This window comes from Topomyia yanbarensis, chromosome 3 (assembly GCF_030247195.1).
Source record: "Topomyia yanbarensis strain Yona2022 chromosome 3, ASM3024719v1, whole genome shotgun sequence".
Classification (NCBI taxonomy): domain Eukaryota; kingdom Metazoa; phylum Arthropoda; class Insecta; order Diptera; family Culicidae; genus Topomyia; species Topomyia yanbarensis.
The window spans coordinates 249,435,676-249,458,169 of NC_080672.1; the positions used below are offsets into that span (position 1 = coordinate 249,435,676).

Below are 22,494 nucleotides of genomic sequence, written 5' to 3' on the forward strand. Positions count from 1 at the left end.
CTTGGTCGTCTCTCCATGTTCTCCTACAAGTGGGGCAGAATGATAAACTGCAAATAAGGGATTCCTTCTCAAACAGCAAACTTGATGTTATGCAGTGCGAGTGCACTTTAACGCGTCGTCTAGTACCCTACCCCCCCCCCCCCCCAATACGAGCATCTATCGTCATTTCCCGATATGCATTATGATGTCCTGAAGGAAAAGTTGTCTCAAAGAAAATCATTGTGTTCTATATGTCGATCTCTCCCTATGTCGATGGTCCCTTCAATATCGACATAGAGAGAGTTAACTGTAGTTGAATATTGTTCATATGACTATGGTTTAAAACGGCACGCGATCAAAATATTATTTGCGTTTAGGTAGCGATTCCATTTGACCTTAATGATTTTCAAAAAATCAATATGGAAATGTAAACTTTACCTAAAATATATTTCATATATTTCAGAAAGTCTATGTAGACTCTTGTTCAGTGAATGAAATGTTGATCTTTTCTTTTTTGAATCATGTGTTTTACTTAATCTGCTGTAAGCGTATGAAACATTATTTTAATAATTCGAATTTGATATAAAAAAAAATAAAAAAGGAAAAAACTCAGATGATAACTAATCTTGATGACCTAGGATTTCGAGCTCCAGATACATTGGTTATTTCTTTTCCGCATACGGAACAGTCAAAATGATTTTCTTGGATAATTATTATACACTTGTATAGCCATTCCAAAGGTTTTGAATATTATGCAGCTTTTTTACATGCCATAATGGCGGTCGACTATTGTTGATCTATTTCGCCATAAACCAGTTTGTGTTATTTCATTATGGTATGGGTAGTTTTTGATTAAAAGAAAATGCTGTTTTTCTTGGAATAAATCACAATTTGCTTCATTTCTTCTTCGTTGTTTTCACGTAGCATTGTTTCGAAAGCTTGTGCCGATTTCGTTTTTTTGTTTGCACATTTTAAATGTCTTAAACTAGGAGAATACAATTTTGAAATATATTCAAATAGTTTTATGAGATTTTCCAACTATCTTAAACATAGGAATAAAATTTGATATCTAGGAGGGGAACACAATAGTGTCTAAGGAAAATTTTGGAAGTGGAAGTTAAAACTTAAAATCGATATGCAGAAGACATTCTATAAACTCTTTGGCTAAAAATTAAAACTTACTTCCAGTTATGCAGTGTAAAGTATCCGCACATTCACATAGTAGGGCCAAAGGCTTCACTCTTAGTGTATGTTTTGCAACGGCTGGAATGTACCGTGGATGATGCTGATACTTATAAAAAAGAGATCTAAATTTAGTAATTGTTTGTGGTTCAGATTATTAGATACTATGGACGTGCAAAGATGTAATGATACTGTCGCACAGAGCTTTCCGAGTGTATACAGCAGATGTATATACCTTTACTAGCCCGGATCGCCCAGTGATCTTCCTGACTTTGGCAGAAACACCAGCTTCTGTAACTTCCACATATCGAGGAAGTTACCTTCAACTAGACACTTCTGCAGTACCATACTAAATATACCTGAATCGCAGCTTTCTGCGCGACGTTTGGTATTCCATTCAGACCGGAAGTTTTTATTTGATTTGAATTGCATCGATGCTTCTGCGAGCCCCTCCTTCTTCACCGTACGATGTCGGTGGCAGGTAGGTGGAACGTGTTTCGGAAAGGAAACTCTCAACGATTATCTTAAGCTTACCCGGAAACATGTCTGCTGGTGTCGACGAGTCCGCCATCATCACCATCACGACTCGACACGCGTCCCCCAGCCATTGGAGTCCACTTCTCGGTATAGCTCCTAGCCTAGGTATAGCCGTCACAATCATTCTTGTTAGATCAGCCGCATCCACGTTCTCGGTCCCGCTGTTCGGCCATTGTTGAAGGCTTTTGTTTCCCACTTTTGCTCGCCGTTTATTCTTCTCCTGGCTGCATCAGGGTTCTGTTGGCCGCTGTGACATCGATGATAGACTTTCTCACGTCTCTCCGAAATATGCTCTTCATTGCACGATCGTACGTCTAGATTTGCTAGATATTCATGCAGGATACACCCTGTTGTGTTTGTTAATCTATTTGCCCTCTCCGCAGCCCAAGCATTGAATTCACCACCAATGACTATCGGCTTTCGGCCGATCAATTGCTCGGTTAACTCCTCCAGCTTTAGGCTGAACTGCTCCATTGTTTACCCTGGAAATGCATAACAGATTCACACGAAGACACTGTTGATTTTGGCGATCACGAAGCCTATTTATGAGCGTTCTACCCCTTCTTCAATGGAGAGATTTGGTCATGATTTTTTTTTTTTTTTTTGATTCGTTTATTTGACACGGCTCATAGCGGTAGCTTAACGGAGCCATGGATCTTTTATACGTTTACAATACATGTAAAAATAAAAACACAAATAAGAATTAATTAATTGGATCTCGTGCGCGCAACTTTTTATTGCGAGCGGAGACCTTTTTTCGCGAGGTCTGTTGACAAACAGTGTCAGGGGGGTCATTTAATTCTCCCTTCTTTTTCACGTCCCGGTCAAAGCTGGCTTGGTGTCCGGGATCAGATGTTCTCCATTGCTTCTTGCACTTATTGTTGATCAGTGTAAATCCGTCGTCATTGTTACTGCATTCGTTGCCGATGTTGCTTACAGTTGCTTTTGGAGTGCTGGATGATTCTTTTGCGGTTGTCATAATGGTCTGAACAGCTGCCACAAATTTGGCCACCGTTTGTGGTTCAGGCATTGGTATTGAAAACTCTGTTTTAGGTTGGTTTGCCGTAGATGAGTTGGCAATCGGTTGAGATGCATTTTCCTCTGCATCTTCCGCGCAAGGTTGTCCATGATGAGCTGTCTGATTACAATACTTGCACGTAGGAGTTTGTCCCTCATGGGTGCATAGCGTAGTTTGCATAATTGTAGTTCCGTGAGTATTGAGTTTTATTGCCAAGTAGGAGGGTATAGGCCTTTCAACCCGCATCCTCACTACAAAAACGCCGTTAGGAGTACCCGGGAAGAAGTTTCTCCAAGTATCAGGTGTAACAGATTCTACTTCTCCGTATTGCGACATACATTTTGCAATTGGCTCAGGAGGGGTACGAGGTGATAGGTCATATAACCTTACATCTATATAATCATTCTCAATGTATACGGGAATCTTAATTCCAACGTTGTCACTTTCAACCACGTGTTTTAAATTGTTCTTCAAAACGAAACGCTCGGCTTGTGCTAACGTGCTGAATGATATTAACACTACATTGCGAAGATGATGATACTGAAGGTACAAGACTTCTGCAAGCCTAAGTTGCATTTTTACCTTCAGAAGGTATTCCACTTCACTAAAACTCGGTCGTTTTAAACAAAATTTAAAGTCAACGACCGCTGCGTTGGGTCGGAGTAGAGCTTTTTCGTCAACTTTACTCATGATGACAAGAATAATCCGATATTTCCTTTGTTCTCGAGACAATGCACACTAGATCGAGAGGCCTGTTGTTCACTTGGTTCGATTGTACGTCTGACTGCGGCAGAAGTAGAAAGTAGACTGATGATTTGGTCATGATCTTCTGCATAGTTGAGCTGTTAATCGTGGGATCCTCCTTCAACTCGAAAAGTATCTCGCCTTTTTGGGTACACCTGGTTCTCACTACGTTTTCACCCAGTTTCCTCAACTCTTTCGAGAAGTGCAGCATACGTAGTCGAGTCATTTGCTTTTATGAGCACGGTTTGTCCCTTTGGCGCCTTTTGACAAGCCGGGGGTTTTTCTTTCCTCATTTGCGCTACCTTTCACCCATCCTTCCGCTTTCTCTGTTTCTTTTCCTTCTCCTTTCGGACTTGTTGAGCGGTGTCCCTCCCTTCGGCTGCGGGTGCATCCTCGTCAGAGCTAAAAAAATGACATCCCTGCGTAAACTTGAAAAAAAAACGAAATTCAATTCATGCTCGGCGCGATGAATGAAATGTTTGGTTCGTTTCCTTCGTCATTCGTTCTCCCGACACAACGCATTCAGGTTCGGATATGTTCGGTTTCAGAAGCAAACTGAATTTTGTTTCTATGCTAGCTCTGAGGGGGATTATTGATATATAGATATATTGATATATTGATTACGCAGTTCAATTATGCTCGAAAATGTAGAAGATGCCAATTTCTGCCTTCAAACTGCCCACATAATAACTAGAGCTTCCATTTCCCGACGGTTTTTTCCCGGGAAATCCCGGGATTCCGGGAATACAGAAGAAAAATAAAAAGGTTAATGATTTTCTTGAAAAAAAAATTGAAAAGTTTTCAAACCCGTTTGAGTGCATGTCACTAAAATCAGTTGTTTAAATCAGATTTGGTGCCCTACACATCATTCAATAATTTGATAACTCCTCAATGAGTTTACGCAACATCAACTTCTTTTGACTATTTTACTTGGTTATATGTACAACCCAAATTTCGATAATTACGATTACGATTGGACGATATACTATACGCAGCTGCTGGAGTTACTGTCCAAAATTGGAATTTGTTGTTTTGATACGATGGAATGTAATCAATAGAATGCAAAGCACCTTCTTTGGTAATCTTGCATGAAAAAATTGAGCTGCTTCAGGGTATTGTGCAGTTATTTCCGATCAAATGAGAAAATGTGATATATGGAATACATTTCCGTCGCAGTAGGATCAGCATCATTCCGAATTGATCAAAACCAAGCAGATAATGGACGAACTGTGCAGCGATGGATGAATTCTACCATCGGTTTCCTGTTACGGGCGAATATATGGATTGCTTGATCTTATCCCTTCAAAGATCCTGCCTACATCCTTCAAAGCGACATTCAAGGAGTTTGGATGCGCATGGTATTGCACAGCTTAACAGGCACGTAGCCAGAGGGGAGGATAGGGGGCTAAAGCCCTGCCCCAAAATTTTTAAGAAATAAATTTAAGAAAAAACATACTTTTCGGTGACTTCACAAATTTGTTTGGTTTGAACAAATTAATGAAGGAATGATTAGGAAGATTGCTTTTTCGAACCACCAAAGACACCGGTCACGATACCTACTCAGTATGCTGAGTGTGACAAAGACAGTTCCTTTCATATTGTGTGACTTGTCGAAAGAACAAATGAAACTGTTACTTTCGTTCTTGCTGTGGTGATCTGTCGAGATGAGTGAGTCGCGGAAGCAGAAGATGGTGCTCCAGCCAAATACGGAGGTCGATGACTTCCGGCCTTTTAGCATAAAACGCATAAGGTACGTGTTGTAAAAAATTAACTGAAGGTGAAAATGGAGGTTATGCTTACGGAAGTCGCCTTTATCGAGTTCTACCATGCCAGGCATTCAGTGCTGTTACCATTCAAAAAATTAGCCCCGGCGAAACCAATCATTTTGAATAATAACTTGTAACACCTGGTTGATCCTCCTATGGACGATGTTCAATGTTCGGCTACATGATCTGATACCACTTACTTGCACCGTGGCCATTAAAAGATTCATGTCACACTGATTGAATATATTCGCAAATCGCTAGGAATTAATTTCGTGCAGACAATTTTCATAAAATATGCGAATTTTTCGTACATATGATGAATGGTTCGTAGTTTTATTGAAACACTTTTATTTTTCATTACGATTTTTCGTGAAAACCACGAAACGACTTTCGTTGGCTTATTACGAAACAGCAAATGAATTGTTCGCTGCTATATACGAGTATCTTTATACTATTTACGAGCACCATTCGTCAAACCGTCAACGTCAAAAGAGCTTCAATAGAGGTAGGATATGGAGTCATTATTGCTATACGTCAGATAATTGTTGATCATCACGACGGTCTCGGTCTGACTATTTAGTAACCGTATCCGTGCCCGCGGGTTTCAGGAAGATTTGCTGAACCTCTTTCGCTTCAAGTTGATCCAGAATCCGGAGCAGTACGGATTCAGTTGAGCCATCGCGAACTGCTCGCTGGTTTTGTATGAATAAGTTTGAGTTTTTTCTGCCGGAGCAATGTCAAAATAATATGCTATTTTTTCCTGCTCATTATTTTATTGAATAATTTATGAAAAGAACAAGTTCAAGCGCATCACCATCTTCAACCTTTTAGGTACACCATCAAACATATTCGTCACCGCACCTTTCCACCGCCTTTCAACTAGAGCTTCCATTTCCCGACGGTTTTCAGCTTCCCGGGATTCGGGAAATAAATAATAAATTTCCCGGGAAATCCCGGGAATACAGAAGAAAAATAAAAAGGTGAATGTTACTCTTGAAAACAAAAGAATAAATTGAAAAGTTTTCAAATCCGTTTGATTGCATGTATATCTGCACTAAAGCAGTTGTCAGAAGATGGCGATTTGGTGGCCTACACATCATTCAATCATTTGATAACTTGTCAATAAGTTTACGCAAGACTTTTACTTGGCTATATGTATAACCTAAATTTTGGTAATTACGATTACGATTAGGACGATATACTAAACGCAGCTGCTTGAGTTACTGTCCAAAATTGGAATTAGTTGTTCCGATACGATGGAATGTGATCAATTTAATGCAAAGCACCTTCTTTGGTAATTTTGAATGAAAAGATTGAGCTGCTTCAGGGTAGTGTGCAGTTACTTCCGATCAAAAGAGGAAAGTTTATACATGGAATCCATTTCCATCACAGTACGATCAGCATAATTTCGAATTAAGTGTGAATCAAAATCATGCAGATAATGGACGAACTGTGCAGCGATTTCCTGTTACGGGCAATTATCTGGATTGTTTGATCGTATCCCTTCAAAAATCCTGCCTGCATCCTTGAAAGCACTCAAAGAGTTTGGATGCGCATGATATTGGACAGATACAACGTTATGTATTTCTTTTCATACATCCTAAGATTTACAGATATTACAGTTACAGTATGACAAATAAGACGAAATATGCATTCGATGAACCGACCAAATATTTCTGCAGACGTTCTAGAAACATTCCTTATTTTAAATAGCGTTTGCGTTAAGCATGGTATCACTACAAACCATCCCAAGTTTTGAAACAAACACATATCCATTTTTTAAGAATGTAACGCAATTTTCATTACTAATTGCAAGCCCTTTCATTCAAGATCTAACTATTAAAACAAACTATTAAAAGAATTGTTAAAAATCTGATCAATCGGTTCATCGGTGGCAGAGATATCGTGCGCATTACTAACGCTACTGTAAGAAAATGGATCGGTATAAAGGCCGGCAAATTAATCCATTTTTGAATGAAAATTTGAATGAATGCACCATTCTTTAGCAGTGTTTTGAGTATGGCGTGGACTACATACCTAAAAAAATAACGAAAACATGTCAGTGAGCCTAAAGATATATTCCATTGATCTGCAAATCAGTTGGAAAAGCACAATCTGCATTCACTACTCACTCCATATGTTTGCCGGTAAAGATATTTCCTACAGAATTTCATTTGGAGAATCTATGTTTTATGGAATAAATTAAAAATCTTTTTTCCCGGGATTCCCGAATCGCGGGAATGAGAAAACACAATTTCCCGGGAATCGGGAATCCCGGGAAATCCAAAAATCCCGGGATTCCCGGGAAATCAATTCCCGGGATGGAAGCTCTAATCTGCATGGATGAATGGGTGGTTTGTTCGTTTGATGTTTTCAGCGGTGACAATCGACTCGATGGCGACGTGGCAGAAGGAATGGGACAATATGGAGAAAGGAAAGTTGACCTACCGGCTTATCCCAAACCTGTCGATGTGGGTCAATAGAAAGCACGGATAGGTGAACTTCCACATGACATGGCTCCTTTCGGACCATGTCTGCTTCAGGAAGAATCTTCATCGGCTCGGGCACGCAACGTCACCGTTGTGCCCGAAGTGTGAGAACGTCACGGAGACAGAAACCCGTGGTCTTCGAATATCCGAGGTTCGACGCAACACGCAGAGAGATGTTTGAAACGGGAGGGTCGGACATCAACTTCGATAATGTTGTCTACTGAATGATAAGCGACGTAAACACGTAGAACGCGGTCAACAGAGTGGTGATACAGATCATGACTGCTTTACAGCGGAAATGGCGTGATGAACAGCGAGAAATGGTTTCGGGAGAGCAATCATCGACGGGAAACTCTTCGTCGATCTAGGCTAAATCCACCGCCGGGGACTAGTCGAGTAGACCACAACGGGTATAGGTCGTCGGGCGTCAGGTTCTTTTCGAAGATTTTTTTTACTCGTGCAATTGCACTGTTGGAAAATTATTACCAATGAAAGTTCATTCATGGTTCATTCGTGAAACAATCTTTCTTAGAACATTTTCAAACAAAAATCCATGAAACAAAATATCGCATCCGAGTGTATCATTCTTGAGGCAAATATTCAATGGTTCTTAACATCGATGTTCAGTCAGTGAAACTTTCAAAATAATGTTTTCGCACAAAAGAACATCGCAAATAAGACATGGTGTAAAACGCCATCAGTGATGCTTCGCACATCACATCGAAAATATGATTGCATATATAAACTTACACTACGTTCACACTATAATTTAAAGGTAGTTTAACGCTATTTTGATGACATTTTTCTTGTTGCTAATTATTATAACGTGTTTTAACTCTGTAGTGTGAACAGCAGCGTTGAATATGAAGGTAAACAAACTATCAAATAATTGATGCAAAGAATTCCAACGATATGGATTCGATTGGAGCTTGAAGTTTTGATAGGAATTTCAGCAATTAACCCTTTCATGCCCAACTTTTTTCTAGTGCATGTAGGGTTTCAAAACTATTTTTTCTTGAGAACGGTGAGGTCAAGAAACTCGAAAAACATTTTTTTTTTCATAAATGTAGGTCCTTCCATGGCAGTGCTAGAAGCGGTTCAATTTTTACCTTCCAATGCTCACTACAATTCTCCTAGATTATTTACAATAGTCCAACTGCGTGGAAAACGTAGCCAAAAATAATCTAAATTGATAAGTTTTATCAGTTTTCACTAATATTGCAACTTAACAAAGTTATATGAAAAATTCATTTTCCGTCGTCAACGTAAACTGTCCCTGGCAGCACTGCTCCATCGGAGTTCAATCAAACTAATTGCAATAACTTCAGTTCTAGAGCTGATCCTTGTTACTGTTCACACTCAAATGAAAGCCAATAGTCACATTTATTAGCGTTACTTGTTTTTGTGAGCAAATCTTGCCTCAATCAAAAGTTATAGCTGGTTAAAAACGCTTTTAATCCACCTAACAGTGTGATGAGACATTTCTTATAACTCTTATCACTCTCTTCGGATATTATATCGTTTGAGAACATTTAGAACTTGATGCTTCGCGATGTTTTTGATAACACATACTACATGGGAAAGTGGCAGGACTCAGAGAATCGCTCAAATCAGCATAGGACAACATCAGTGCTAGAAATCTCAAATCAAATCAATGGGAAGCGAAAAAATGGCCCATAGAATAGACATAGCTACGAATTATTGTTAATGCTCTGTTAATAAAATATCTAAATTGAGGTGGGAAAACTGAATTTTCCTAAAGGGGTTATATATTGTACTGAGCCAAAAAAATCGCATTTTTTTTTAATCGATTTGAAGTTTATACTTTACCCTTTGGCGATTGTTCACTTTTTCGGTCCCACCTATCAGCATTGAAGTATCGTCCTTACGTTTTTTTACAATAACTACAGTTCTACACCACCGATTTCGTCCGGGTTTTTTTTCAATAGCGATCATTGTTACTATTTACAGCTGATATCAGCTTGATAATCCTAAAAAATACGAAAATGACAGTTTCGCTTCTAAACTGCTAGCAAAAAAAGTATCGCCCTGTTTGTTTGCATGGAGCGTGGAGGGCGAAACTTTAAATAAACAAACAAAAATACAGTTTCGCCCGTTGTATTTTTTGCTGTAGTTTAAGAAAGCAATATCGTAGAATCAAAATTTTTAGGTTAATTGGTTGCGTTCCAAAGCCCTCATTCGCATGTATGAAAAAAGCCTTATGTTTACATTTGTAAGTATCGCCATTTTCACAAAAAAGGGTTGAAATGAAATCGCAGCTCCGGATATCACGCCATCTCTGAAGTGCATGCGTGCATAGTTCCAAATTTTACTTCGACATCGACTTTTTCTAAAGGTGACTTCCCAGTAGTATCCTTCATTTGAATTATTATCGCTAATCCTAATGCCAAAGAACAAATAAAAACCTCTCGAAAACGAACCGTTTGGGAAAATCATCATCATTACTGGAATTTTCATTTTCACGAAACTTTTCGATAACCTTCCGTCACTTGCGTTAATGCACTGTGTGCACAGTGCACTGAAAATCTAGCGAAATCGTCTTAGGGCACCAGCGGGTCTAATTCAGAGCTATCTGCGCGGCGAGTAAAGTAAAGAATACTAAAAATTAATTTCTATTCCATAATTTTCAGTTCAGCAATTCGAGAGATCGTGCTCACCGCAAGCCATGAAAAATAGACTATGTTGTGAAGCGATGGTCACTATTTATTAAAAAATCACGGTTAAATAAAAAAATTATACTATTAAAAAATTTCAAATAGTTTATAATTTTCACAAACTTATTAAGAAAAATTGTTTAATAATCTTTCGTAATATTGTGTAAGAAAAAGCTGAAAATTTCAGTATTTTCTCTATCTGCAACATATTAACCCTTAAGTATACCAATTAATTGGTATACGAATTGGAATAGGTTCGCCAAATTTTGGAAGAAGTCTATAAAAAACCCCTTGAAAATTACCTAAAAGTTGTTGTAGTTCGATACAATAAAAAATCCCCAAAAATGAAATGTACCTATTAATGTGAAACACAGTGAATAATACATACAATAAAGACCCATTTTTATCAGTCTCATGGTGTATTTTAGGCTGACAAAATGGGGACATTGACTAAATCGGGCAATTTTTTTTCTTTATAATAAACTGAAGCTGTTAAAATATTCTTCCCGTCCCTTGATGTAGTCTGATAACTATTTCTGATTATGATGAACTTTTTATTTTTGCATATTTCCATCTTCATGATAAAGAAAACATGCTCAAGAAAGGATTTACTCGAATTCAGTCTTGTTCGTCTGCTAGAGCCCATCAAACATATGTTCATATTTGGCTGATAAAATCAGATATTCAGCATTCGAAGAAGTTTCTTGTGAACGAGTGTAGAACGACTTTGTTTCTACTTACTTGAAGTCAGCGGCGTAGCCAGAAATTCGGTTTGGTGAAAATCGATCATACTGTCCAAACGGCATAATTCCGAAACCGTAATTTTTGAAGTTTTAAAATTATGCAGAATTATTTTTCAGAAAATAGTAACAGAGTTCGTGTCTAGCGAATTTGTTGAGACTTTATTGTAGTCATGAATATTAACCTGAGAAAAATCACCATAAATACTTCTTGGACGATATACCGTCAAAATTATTTTATCAAATGATGCGCTGTTTAACGTTTGTCTCCTCGAAGATACTAAACCTCCGAAGTTGGCGGTTTCAAAATGATGCTATCTTGACCTTAAATTACTGATTTTAAACATTTGACCTATACATATAATTGGTCATACAACAAAAATCAAATGCTCATCAAAATCGATCAGAACCTGCTAGAATCGAATGGAAATCGTTATTTTTCATAAATTTCTCTCTACATTCGGAAAGTGTTATCCTCGTTATTAATCATATTACGTTTTCGTCTCAACTCGACGCATTCCCAAAAAAACCTGTCTTAATCCACCTAGTGGTGCAATTGTGCTTGTCTCATTTGTCCAGACTACGATTCCATGGCTGGTTATGTTCAATACAATGGTGGAAATGAATATTACATGTTCAGTACGATTTGCACATACATACAATGGATCGCAGCCACGATCTTGAGATACTATGTGATACTGAAACGTCGCTTGAAACCAGGGGCGGATCATGGAGAAAGGTCCGGGAGCTCCAGATCCTGCCGAAAATTTTCAACTTGTTAAGAAATTTTAAACTAGTTTTAATTTTAAAGTAGCTACCCCTCACTGCATACTCCCTCCGGGCCGGTATGATTGACGATTTTTAGAGTGATTGCATAACCTTTCTATATGAGAAAGACAAAAATGTACCAAAGTCCAAAAAAAGTCAAAATACAAATTTGATTTTGAAATTTTTTCATTTCAGTTTATATAGGAATTTGCTGTGTGGTTGCACTCTTCAACTCGTAACTCCGGAACCGGAAGTCCAATCAATAAAAAATTCAATAGCAGCCGATGGGAAGGTTGTACCTTTCATTTGAGACTAACTAACTTGAGACTAAATCGGTCCAGCCATCTCTGAGAAACAGAGGTCACATTTTTTCCATATAAACACATACATACACACACAGACATTTTCCGATCTCGACGAACTCAGTCGATTGGCATATGACACTCGGCCCTCCGGGTCGGGATTAGATTGACGAATTTTAGAGTGAATGAGAAAGGCAAAAACATTTTTGGCAAATGTTGAAAGTTATGTATTTTTTTGGTGAGCAGTTCTATGTTTCATAGACATTAAATCAATTTTAACTTCTCTTCCTATTAAATAAAGACTCTTATTACAGTACATCTCTACAAAAACGAGATCGATTTGAAAATAAATCTGAGGACTATGATTGATTACAGAACTCTGTAATTTTCTATTGGAATGTTTTCAGGCAGGGATTTGATATTGATGCTATTAGACAACTGTGAAATGAAGACCAATAGATCCGGTACATATCAGGACCCCATTCCGACAATTTATCAAAAGTCCTCATGATGTTTACAACAACAGGTTATCAATCTACGGATCAGATAATTGTTATTGTAATATTGAATTAAATCAGTCTGCATCAATAAATTTTCAACTTCAATCCAATATTTTTTTTGGGTGTGGTGGGGGGGGGGGGGGGTTGTATGGTGTTAAACCCCAAAACCTTCTCTGGGCTACGCCGTTGCTTGGAGTTATTTATTTGGCTTTTCATTTTCCGATATGTTTCAGATCGATCCGATGGTCATTAGTTAGAAAAATTGCAGTCAGAAGGTTCGCACAAATGAACATTTTTGCACTGATAAGTTATCAAGTTCCTTCCAGACAACTTGGAAGTGTTCGGTGCGGTGATTATTTCTAGCGGTTGTAGATAGAAAAATGAAATACAAAATTCGATTTGTCGAAATAATGTTTGGCTTATTTCAATGGATTATTTCTATATTGAGCAATAAATAGGCGACAAAGAGTAATCCATAAACAACAAGCCATAACTTTTAAAGTATTCAAAATAGATATTTGAAGTCTTCAGTAAAGTTATTCGCAAAAGTAAGAGCTACAAATTTGTAGAAGGCATCATTTCGATATAATCACTTCCAACAAAATTTGTGAAAATATCTCACTCATAGGGGGATTAATCAGCAAAAGCACAATACCAAAAGAAAGGGCATATTTCCTCCATTAAATTCTCCGAAGATACTATTGACCTAAAATAAGCCGTTTTGGCGTTAATAATAGATTACATGTTTTTGGTCATATTTCTGGAAATGGGAAATGATAAAAATCTTTCGTCCGCATTTAATGTTAAATATCTCTTTTGATAATAGTCCGATTTCAACAATCTATAGCTTGTTCGAATGGTATTCGGTAAAGCTGTCTAAAAACATATAAATTGATAATCTATATTGTCAATTTTGGCAGATAATTAAAAAAAACTGCAAAAAACGCCATTTTTACGCATTCAAGCATTCATATCTTGGAAACTAAACATCAGAATCAAAAACAAATTAAAAGCGTTCATACTGTTTTTTAGTTATTTCATTTAAAATTGGTTTGGATAAGATCGGTTCAGCCATTGCTGAGAAACACGAATGAGAATTTGTCCGTTACATACACACACACAGACACACACACAGACATTGTCCCAAATCGTCGAGCTGAGTCGATTCGTATATAAGACTCGGCCCTCCGGGCCTCGGAAAAAATCTTGAAAGTTTGAGCGAATTCTATACATTTCTTTTATAAGAAATGTAAAACGTTGTTGTCCACAAACAACATGGGCATGAATGGGTTAATAAAATCCTGCTTCAGCTGCTGCAATTTAAAAGTAATCAGCCACATTCTCCTCGTTATACTCTTCCTTCTTCGCTGACTATTTTAAAGTGTCTTCTTCGTTACCTCGCAAGCACCGATCAATTCAAAATCTCCTCGCGAAAATCCTCACTCCGTCTGCATACAAAACCACGAACGAAAACAAACTCTTGTTACGTGTGGCGTATCGCTCTGCCGGTTTAAGGGGAAGATGGCGCGAACCTTACCAACTAACACTTTAGCACCATCCGCGAAAAGGAGATGTGTTAGCGGTTTTCTAATTAATTTACCCGGACTCTTACCCTAGGAGGGACATCCCAATTCGCGTTTTATTTAGGCCGTTGGCAATGCCGTGGAAAGCCCAAAATTACTACCAAAAATACACTGAAATACTGAAAATCAAGAAATAAAGGAAATACAAATATGATTTACCCACAGACCGCCAAATACGTTCTCGAGCGATCTTTGCGCAGTTTCTTCGGTCAGGATCGAGAACTAGACAAAAATCCGCTTCACAAACCGAGAAACGCACGACACAGACCACGGAATTTGAACGGTACGCCAAATTTCTTCAACGGATAGAACTACGGCCTTCACAAAAACAGTCAAATACTCAAACTGGACTACTGACTACACAGCGCAACGATTCAAACGTAAGAGAATGATCGAAAGCTTCCCCCAGTCGCAGGAAAACTCCCAGTCTTTCTCCTACTAGCTGTAACCCAGCCCCCTGCTAGGCAGCCATTTTGCCCTAGCCAACACGCAGATAAATTTAGCATATTTAAACCAAAAATATGTGTTATTGAATTCAATCAATTATTGTTTATCACTTTAACCAACAAAATTATTAATTTCACAATATTTTTTTATTAGAAAAACAATGTATTTTTGCTTTCAATAAAAACATTTTTAATTTCAATAATTTTCTTTTATTTTCTATAAAAAAATTATTAGAAAGCAAAACAATAAACTTTTTTATTGAAACAATAAATAAATTTTATTGAATTCAATAAATAAATTTATTGTCTCCCGACCAATAATTTTATTTATTGAATTTAATCCATATTTTTATTGAACCTACAAATCTTTTTTCTGCGTGAACATCTGCCTTTGTTAAAATCAAAACAACCTGGGCCTAGAAGCGTCTAGGCCCATCATATGTTGATGCCTCTCGCGTGCTCCAGTATATTCCTGTTAGTAATTATGAACTCTTCACGATATTGTCAATTATTTCATGCATTTTCCGTTGCAACTCGCCACTCTGTTCAGTAGTACGAGTGCATAGGAAGTCGACTGCGAATGCAACTAACAATTGAGAGAAAATCTGCTGTTCAATAGAAAAACGTTCTAGTTTCTTTACACACTTAAGGTAAAAACATGAAGTGTAAAATCCCTTGCTCGAAGATCCCAGTTGATTAATACTTCGTATTGCTGGGTGATGAGTTCTTGGAATCTTTGTTCTATTGACTGTAAATCATTATTCAAAACATACTAATCCTTAATTTATATACTTCAATATTTTATATTTTATTAACTCCGTCCAATAACTTTTCAGCAATATCGACATACGGATACGGCAAGCGGAACTGGAGTACGCCCTGGGTCGTGAAGAGCTGCAGCTGTTATCGTTGGTCGAGGAAGCGCGTGCACTTCAGGCTCGCTTAGATAAATCAAAACCTGAATCCAATTCGCTGTACGGGATGCTCCAATCTGGTGTAAACCTTACCTTGCATGCCGTCCAAGCGACACCGGGGCGATGGAATGCCAGCATGAGAACAGATTTTCCTGGATTTTGGGTGGATTGGGCACTTGAAGGCGAAGGACTTCAACGAGGTGACCGAATTATCGAAGTCAATGGGAAAATAATTCCTGGGAAAACACGAGAAGAGTTGCAGAAGCTTATGAACACTGCTGGAAAGTGCGAGATGGTTATTCTCAGGAAGAAATCAATTCCTTTCTCGCAGCAACAGCTCCAGCAGTCCCAAGCAGATAATGTCCGTTTACAGCATCGGATATCATACCTTGAGGATCAGGTGAAAGAGTTGTTAACGACGAGAGACAACAACACGGATAGTGGAAGTTCTCAAGCCAGTATAATAAACGGCAGTGGTGGAGCTCACGTTACATCAATTAGTATCACCTCACCACCATCAACACCTCCGGAGAATAAGCCGCAAATTTATCAACGTGGATCATTTGTCACAACCATTGTTGATGGTAAACCCGCTAAGATTCCTCCGAATCATGAAAATCCAAAGACACACCACGGCCACGTGACTACTACTACAATCATTAAAGAATGTGATAAGATTAACGGCGAGTTAACGAGTGGAAATGTGCTCCGACACAATCTCAGGAATTCGATGTCATCTTCGAAGGTATCAATTAATAGCGATGTGAGCAATAGCACTGCGATGTATTATCAGAAAAAGGAGCGCGATAAAAGGGAACGGGAAGCACGCAGATTAGAGCGAGAGAGGTATATGCAGCAGTACGGATCAAAATTGCAAAGAAGTAACAACGATTTACAAAGTGATTCCGACCGGAGACACACACATTATCACAGAAATCATGCTAGGAGCGCAGAATATCTCAATGGTACAACAGAAAAACGCAAGATGACCCTTGCAAGTGAAACATCCAACTGCCGGCGAGATGTGAGAAGTGTTAAAAGCCTCGATTTTGAGAGTGATAACAACGAGCAATACACTTCAGAGCCTTCTGGTCCAATTAGAATGAGACCTGCTCCACCAAAGAAGCCACTCCGACTATCGTTGCAAAGGGCACAAAGCCTTCAAACTGTTGAAGGTATTTTGATCGATTCGATCGTGGATAAGAAACGTGGTATGAAACGAACTCATCGCAGTGGGAAAGCGTCCGATATGTCCTCACAATATATAGAAAACAGCGTCCCTTTACAAACTGCTTCTCTGGGTCGACAAAAGTATATTTGAATCTATCTTTGCCCACCCAAATGCAACAGTTTCTATACGTACTGAAAACATGTTCCATCCAACATCGAGCAATTTTTTTAAAGTGTGTGCATTATTTTGCAGCTGCAATTCATAATGATGTATATTTTTCTTAAATATTTAATAAAAACTTTCCGAATAGCAAATCAAACAAAAAATTCCAGTAGAAACCGAATACAGATTTTCAACTTTTTCGTCCACAAAAATGTTTCCACAATCTAGATGCTATATTCTGTATCTACTGTGTTTCAAAAGAAAGCCATCCAGGATCACATCATCTCACAATGCGAAATTGGTTTACAGAAATTCAGCAAAATGCCAAGTAATGGTATCAAATTTATTTTTCTAGGCTTTCAGTAGCTTGGATTGCTAAAACTTTCAGCTGATGAAAATTAGGTATAATTCTGTTGACCTTTGAATAAAAATCCTGTTTTGATCCACCTAGTGCTAAGACATGAAATGCAATAAACTACAGAACTTCTATCCCTTACCTGCCCGCGGTGCCAACCGGGGTACAGGCCACATTTTAAAGTTTTTGCTTAGACTCGGGACTGGGTTAGGTTCTGTTCCCAACCGCTGTCAGCTCGTTCACTTCGACAGGTTGACGGATTGGAGCATGAGCATGAGGCTTCTTTTCGAGCGGGAGTGGCATTAGTGAAGTCGGCTAGGATCTGTGCCTGACAGGGAAGGGGGTTAAACGACGCGCGCGTGAAACTGCTAGTTCATCCGTCTTGCAGAGTGATTTTTTTGCTACAGTTAATGGATATTTTGAGCAGCTAAAAATTGTTTCTTGGTTTTCTTTTGTAGGTTCGGTTTGTATACAACCCTCGATTAATATTTTTTCTCAATAAATAGTTGTTCGGAAGTCAGCCTCAATAAGACTTTAATTTGAATGTCCCGATGATCATCGCGGGACAATACGTATTGAAAATTCGACGCGTCTGTTTTTATGAATCTTATTTCAAGTTCCGTTGTTGCTAACAAGCTCGTGCATCAGGTTAAGGGTCGTCAAATGGTGGGATAACAAAATTCTCACAAGTTTCCTATTTCATGCCTCCACGCGAGTCTAAGTCTATTGATGACATTTGGTCCTTAGACCGGCGACGACTGGGCGCTATCAGTCTTCTGCCGATAGTAGCAGAATGAGAGGGTGCGAACAGATCTAGTCGAGAAAACATTGCCGTAAAAATGAATAGTTGATCGGAAATTAGCCCAAATACGACTAATCTGACTATTATCGATGATCACGGGTCAATACGTATTGAAAATTCGCCGCGTCTGTTTTTATGAACCTAATTTCAAGCTCCGTTATTTCTAACAAGCCCGTGCATCAGGTTAACAGTCCTTTATATTTCCCTTCAGTGTTCGTTATTATCGCTCGTATACTTGTATTCCAAAAACAATCCGATATGGAAAATAAGAAATACGTTCCATGATTTATAACATCTCGCGCAATCTTTTCCGTTATAATGTGTTATCACTCGGTAGTTTTCAAGCCAATAAATATATCGTAGAGAAGAAGTAACAAATTCCCTCTAAATACTGTTTCAATAAATAGTGATCCGGCCCATTACGCAGATAAGATTAGCTTACCTAGGCAATACTCCAACGGTCGGCTGTGTCGAGTTCAAATTGCTTTTGTTTAGGGAACCTAGGATACTCTCGGTAGCCGACTGCCCAGAGTTTAAAAAGAACCAAAAACTAAACAAGATCTTTTCTTTTTCGATTCTTCGTGCACTCGAAGACTAACTAAACAACTACCTAATAAAATATACTTTATAGGTCGCATCGCTTGCTTGGAGCGAATCCTAGACCTGATACCCTTCCAAACTACCAACTCCGCGACACCTATGGAAGAGTCTGATGAATCGTCGTCCTTCCTTAAGTAGGGGTAGCATCAACACTTCCTGTCTACCTTATTCTTTATCCTTCCCCGTGAACGATGAAGATGGGGCGGCCGGCAATGATGGCTATCATGCTGTTGAGGTTTTAATGTGGGTCGAATTGGTATGAATTCCTACTTACCATTTCCTAAGCAACTCTTATTAGATAATCAGCAGTCAAACATGATGAAGTCAGTGTGCAATCCGACAAAATCATCGTCACAACGCAACGCAACGCAAGCCTGTGCATCAGGTTAAGGGGATCTTCTACTCACGAGGCCTAAAATTGAGCATATTTTGGGAATAAATTATAAAGCATATATTCAATGGGTTAAGAAACTTTTTTTTCATTTGTAAGATACATGTTTTGTCTTTTCAATTTTACTTTTGAAGATTAAAAGAAAAATCTCTCTCGTGCTTGAAAGTTCATTGATGTTGAAACTACATGGGTCCCGCTTAAGTAAAGTTGTGGCAAATTGGGTAATCTGTAATCAGAAAGCTCATATTTTTATATTCATAGTCGCGTTGGCTATGTTTAGACGAGAGGGTTTTCTTTTATTTTATAATTTGAAAAAGTTGTAAAACGATTTGTAAAAATTTCCAATATTTACATTATTTTTTGGTCTAAGTTCTCACCCTGACGCCACTTGCACCCACTTTCCTCGCCGGGTGAACACTTTGAGTGTTGGGGATTTTCGTTCGATAACGAGCAGTATTTGTTAGCTGACCGATTGATTTGTCCGTCAACTTTCCCTTTCCTTTCCCACCGATACCATTGTTTTCTTTCTTCGGTTTTCGTAATCTCGTTCCCATACGCTTCTCAACATGTCCGACGCATTCTTTCTTCCGCACGATAATCTCGTCCCAAAAAAAACAAGGAACTATTCACAGACGCTCACATATTAATAAACCGTCAAGAATGGACCGGTGAATTCTTTAAACAATGATTTTCCATAGACAAGCGCCATCGTGGTGCGCCGCGCTTAGTATCTCACTTTCGGTTCTCAGAAACGTGTCAAGGAATATGATTTTCACCAAATCCTTTCTGTGGCGTATTCTCAGATGCTCAGATAGATTGAAATTAAACGAAGAAAAAAAAATCGATTTTTTGAAACCGTGAGAGTAGACCCCCTTAACGATCCTTTATATTTCCCTTCAATGGTCGATATTATCGTTCGCATACGTGTATTTCACAAACAATCCGATTTGGAAAATATGAAATTATTTCGTTGATTTATAACATCTCGAGCTATCATAACTCTTTGTCTGTATAACGTGTCACTCGGTAGTTTTCAACCCAATAAATATGTCATCGAGAAGGAATGGTGAAAATTTTCTGAATACTTTCGCAATATAGAGTGATCCGGCCCATTACGCAGATAAGATTAGCTTTTCTAGGCAATTCTCCCACGGTTGGCTGTGTGGAGTTCAAATGAATTGGAAACACAAAAAATCAACACTTAATCGGAATTCCGATGTCCATCAGATTTCCGACATCGGATTTGGACGTGGAACTATTTATTGTGAGCTTCATAAACACAAGCTTTGGAGAAAATGTAATTTTCATAGTTAAGAAACAGAAGAAGAGATTTATCACAAACAGTAAAATCATAACAACTTACTTTAAATGTAAATACAAATAGCCAAAATATTTTGATACTCTCACCACATGACGCCTTCATGTCTTTAACAAAGTATTTTGTAATAACACTTGCAAACGAAAACATCGAAAACATTGCTGAAGACCTAATGTCTGTAACTCTGAGGATTTTGATGGATTTCAAAACTCTGGAATTTCTATTGAAATATTTTCATGTAGGTATTTGATATTGATGTAATAAGACAACTGTGAGATCACGACTAATAGATTAGTTACATATCAGAAATGAATTCTCGACATCACTTCGGTTAGATTGCACGTGGAAGGTTGTACCTGATCCTCACGGTAGCGATAATTTGCCAATCGTTGTTTCAATTAACAGTGAATTAGGCCTAACGAATTCAATCAATGTTCCATATGACTTAACATGAAATATTGATTGGAAAACATACGAAACGTTAATTTCCACTTCTCTTGCTTCGACAGAAGAGCTACCCCCTACCGAAGAATATGAATTCTTAGCGGGTTTAATTATTGAAGCAGCAGAACAAGCCCAAACGAAATGCAATCCTGGAATGACAATAAATAGACGGCCCCCTAATCCTTGGTGGGACAAAGAGTGCTCTGATGCATATGAAGCTAAACAAGTTGCCTACAAAGAAATTATGAAACAGAAAGGGGGTATACGCGAGAACTTTGAAAATTATTTCATTTTGCAAAACAAATTTGACAGTATACGTCGTGCCAAAAAGTCTAGCTATTGGAGACACTTCGTTAATGGCTTGTCAAGAGAAACATCAATGAGTACTCTTTGGAACACAGCCAGAAGAATGAGGAATCGAAACGTGACTAATGAAAGCGAAGATTTTTCGAATCGTTGGATATTTAATTTTGCCAAGAAAATTTGTCCAGATTCTGCTCCTGCGCAGAAAATCACTCGCGATGCTCCCACAAGTAACGATTTCATAGATTCGCCTTTGACAATGATGGAATTTTCAATTGCACTCCTCTCATGCAACAATAATGCTCCGGGACTAGACAGAATTAAATTCAACTTGGTGAAGAATCTGCCTGACCTAGCAAAAGACGCTTGTTGAATTTATTCAATAAGCTTCTTGAGCAGAACATTGTCCCGCACGACTGGAGACAAGTGAGAGTTATCGCTATTCCAAAACCGGGAAAACCAGCCTCCGATCATAACTCGTATCGACCGATTGCAATGCTATCCTGCATCAGGAAATTGTTGGAAAAAATTATCCTACGACGTCTCGACAATTGGGTTGAGGCGAACGGCTTGCTATCAGATACCCAGTTTGGTTATCGGAGGGGAAAGGGAACCAATGATTGTCTGGCGCTACTTTCGTCAGAAATCCAACTCGCTTACGCAAAAAAAGAACAAATGGCGTCTGTGTTCTTAGACATAAAAGGAGCATTCGACTCAGTCTCCATTGATGTTCTCTCGGAGAAGCTACATCAATGTGGTCTTTCACCGATATTAAATAATTATTTATACAATTTATTGTCAGAAAAGCACATGCATTTTTCATATGGCGATTTGGCGACACTCAGAATAAGTTACATGGGCCTCCCACAAGGCTCTTGTCTAAGCCCCCTTCTCTATAATTTTTACGTGAATGACATTGATAATTGTATTGTCAGCCCATGCACTCTAAGACAACTTGCAGATGATGGTGTGGTTTCTGCCACAGGACCAAAAGCTATAAATTTACAACAACCATTGCAAGATAGCTTGGATAATTTATCAATTTGGGCTTTAAAACTGGGCATCGATTTCTCTACGGAGAAAACAGAGTTGGTCGTTTTCTTAAGGAAGCGTGATCCAGCTCAGCTTCAGCTTCAGTTGGTTGGTAGAACGATAGCCCAAGTCCTGACTTTTAAATACCTTGGAATTTGGTTCGATTCTAAAGGCACATGGGGAGGCCACATTAAGTATCTAATAAAGAAATGCCAACAAAGGATAAATTTTCTGCGAACAATAACTGGATCATGGTGGGGTTCTCATCCAAGT

The 22,494-nt window shown here is 38.4% G+C and overlaps 1 protein-coding gene across 2 annotated transcripts in view; it reads left to right on the forward strand.

The window, feature by feature from the left end:
* LOC131690124 (uncharacterized) overlaps window positions 1-17,152 on the forward strand; it is a 73,205-nt gene extending 56,053 nt beyond the window's left edge. Inside the window, exon 6 of one of the 2 annotated variants that reach the window (XM_058975661.1) lies at window positions 15,566-17,150. In XM_058975661.1, coding sequence (XP_058831644.1) covers window positions 15,566-16,964 — 1,399 coding nt within the window. In that variant the 3' untranslated portion in view covers window positions 16,965-17,150. Of the gene's footprint in view, window positions 1-15,565 lie in introns of both variants that reach the window. The other variant, XM_058975663.1, reaches the window with a different exon arrangement.
* Window positions 17,153-22,494: the final 5,342 nt, after the last annotated feature.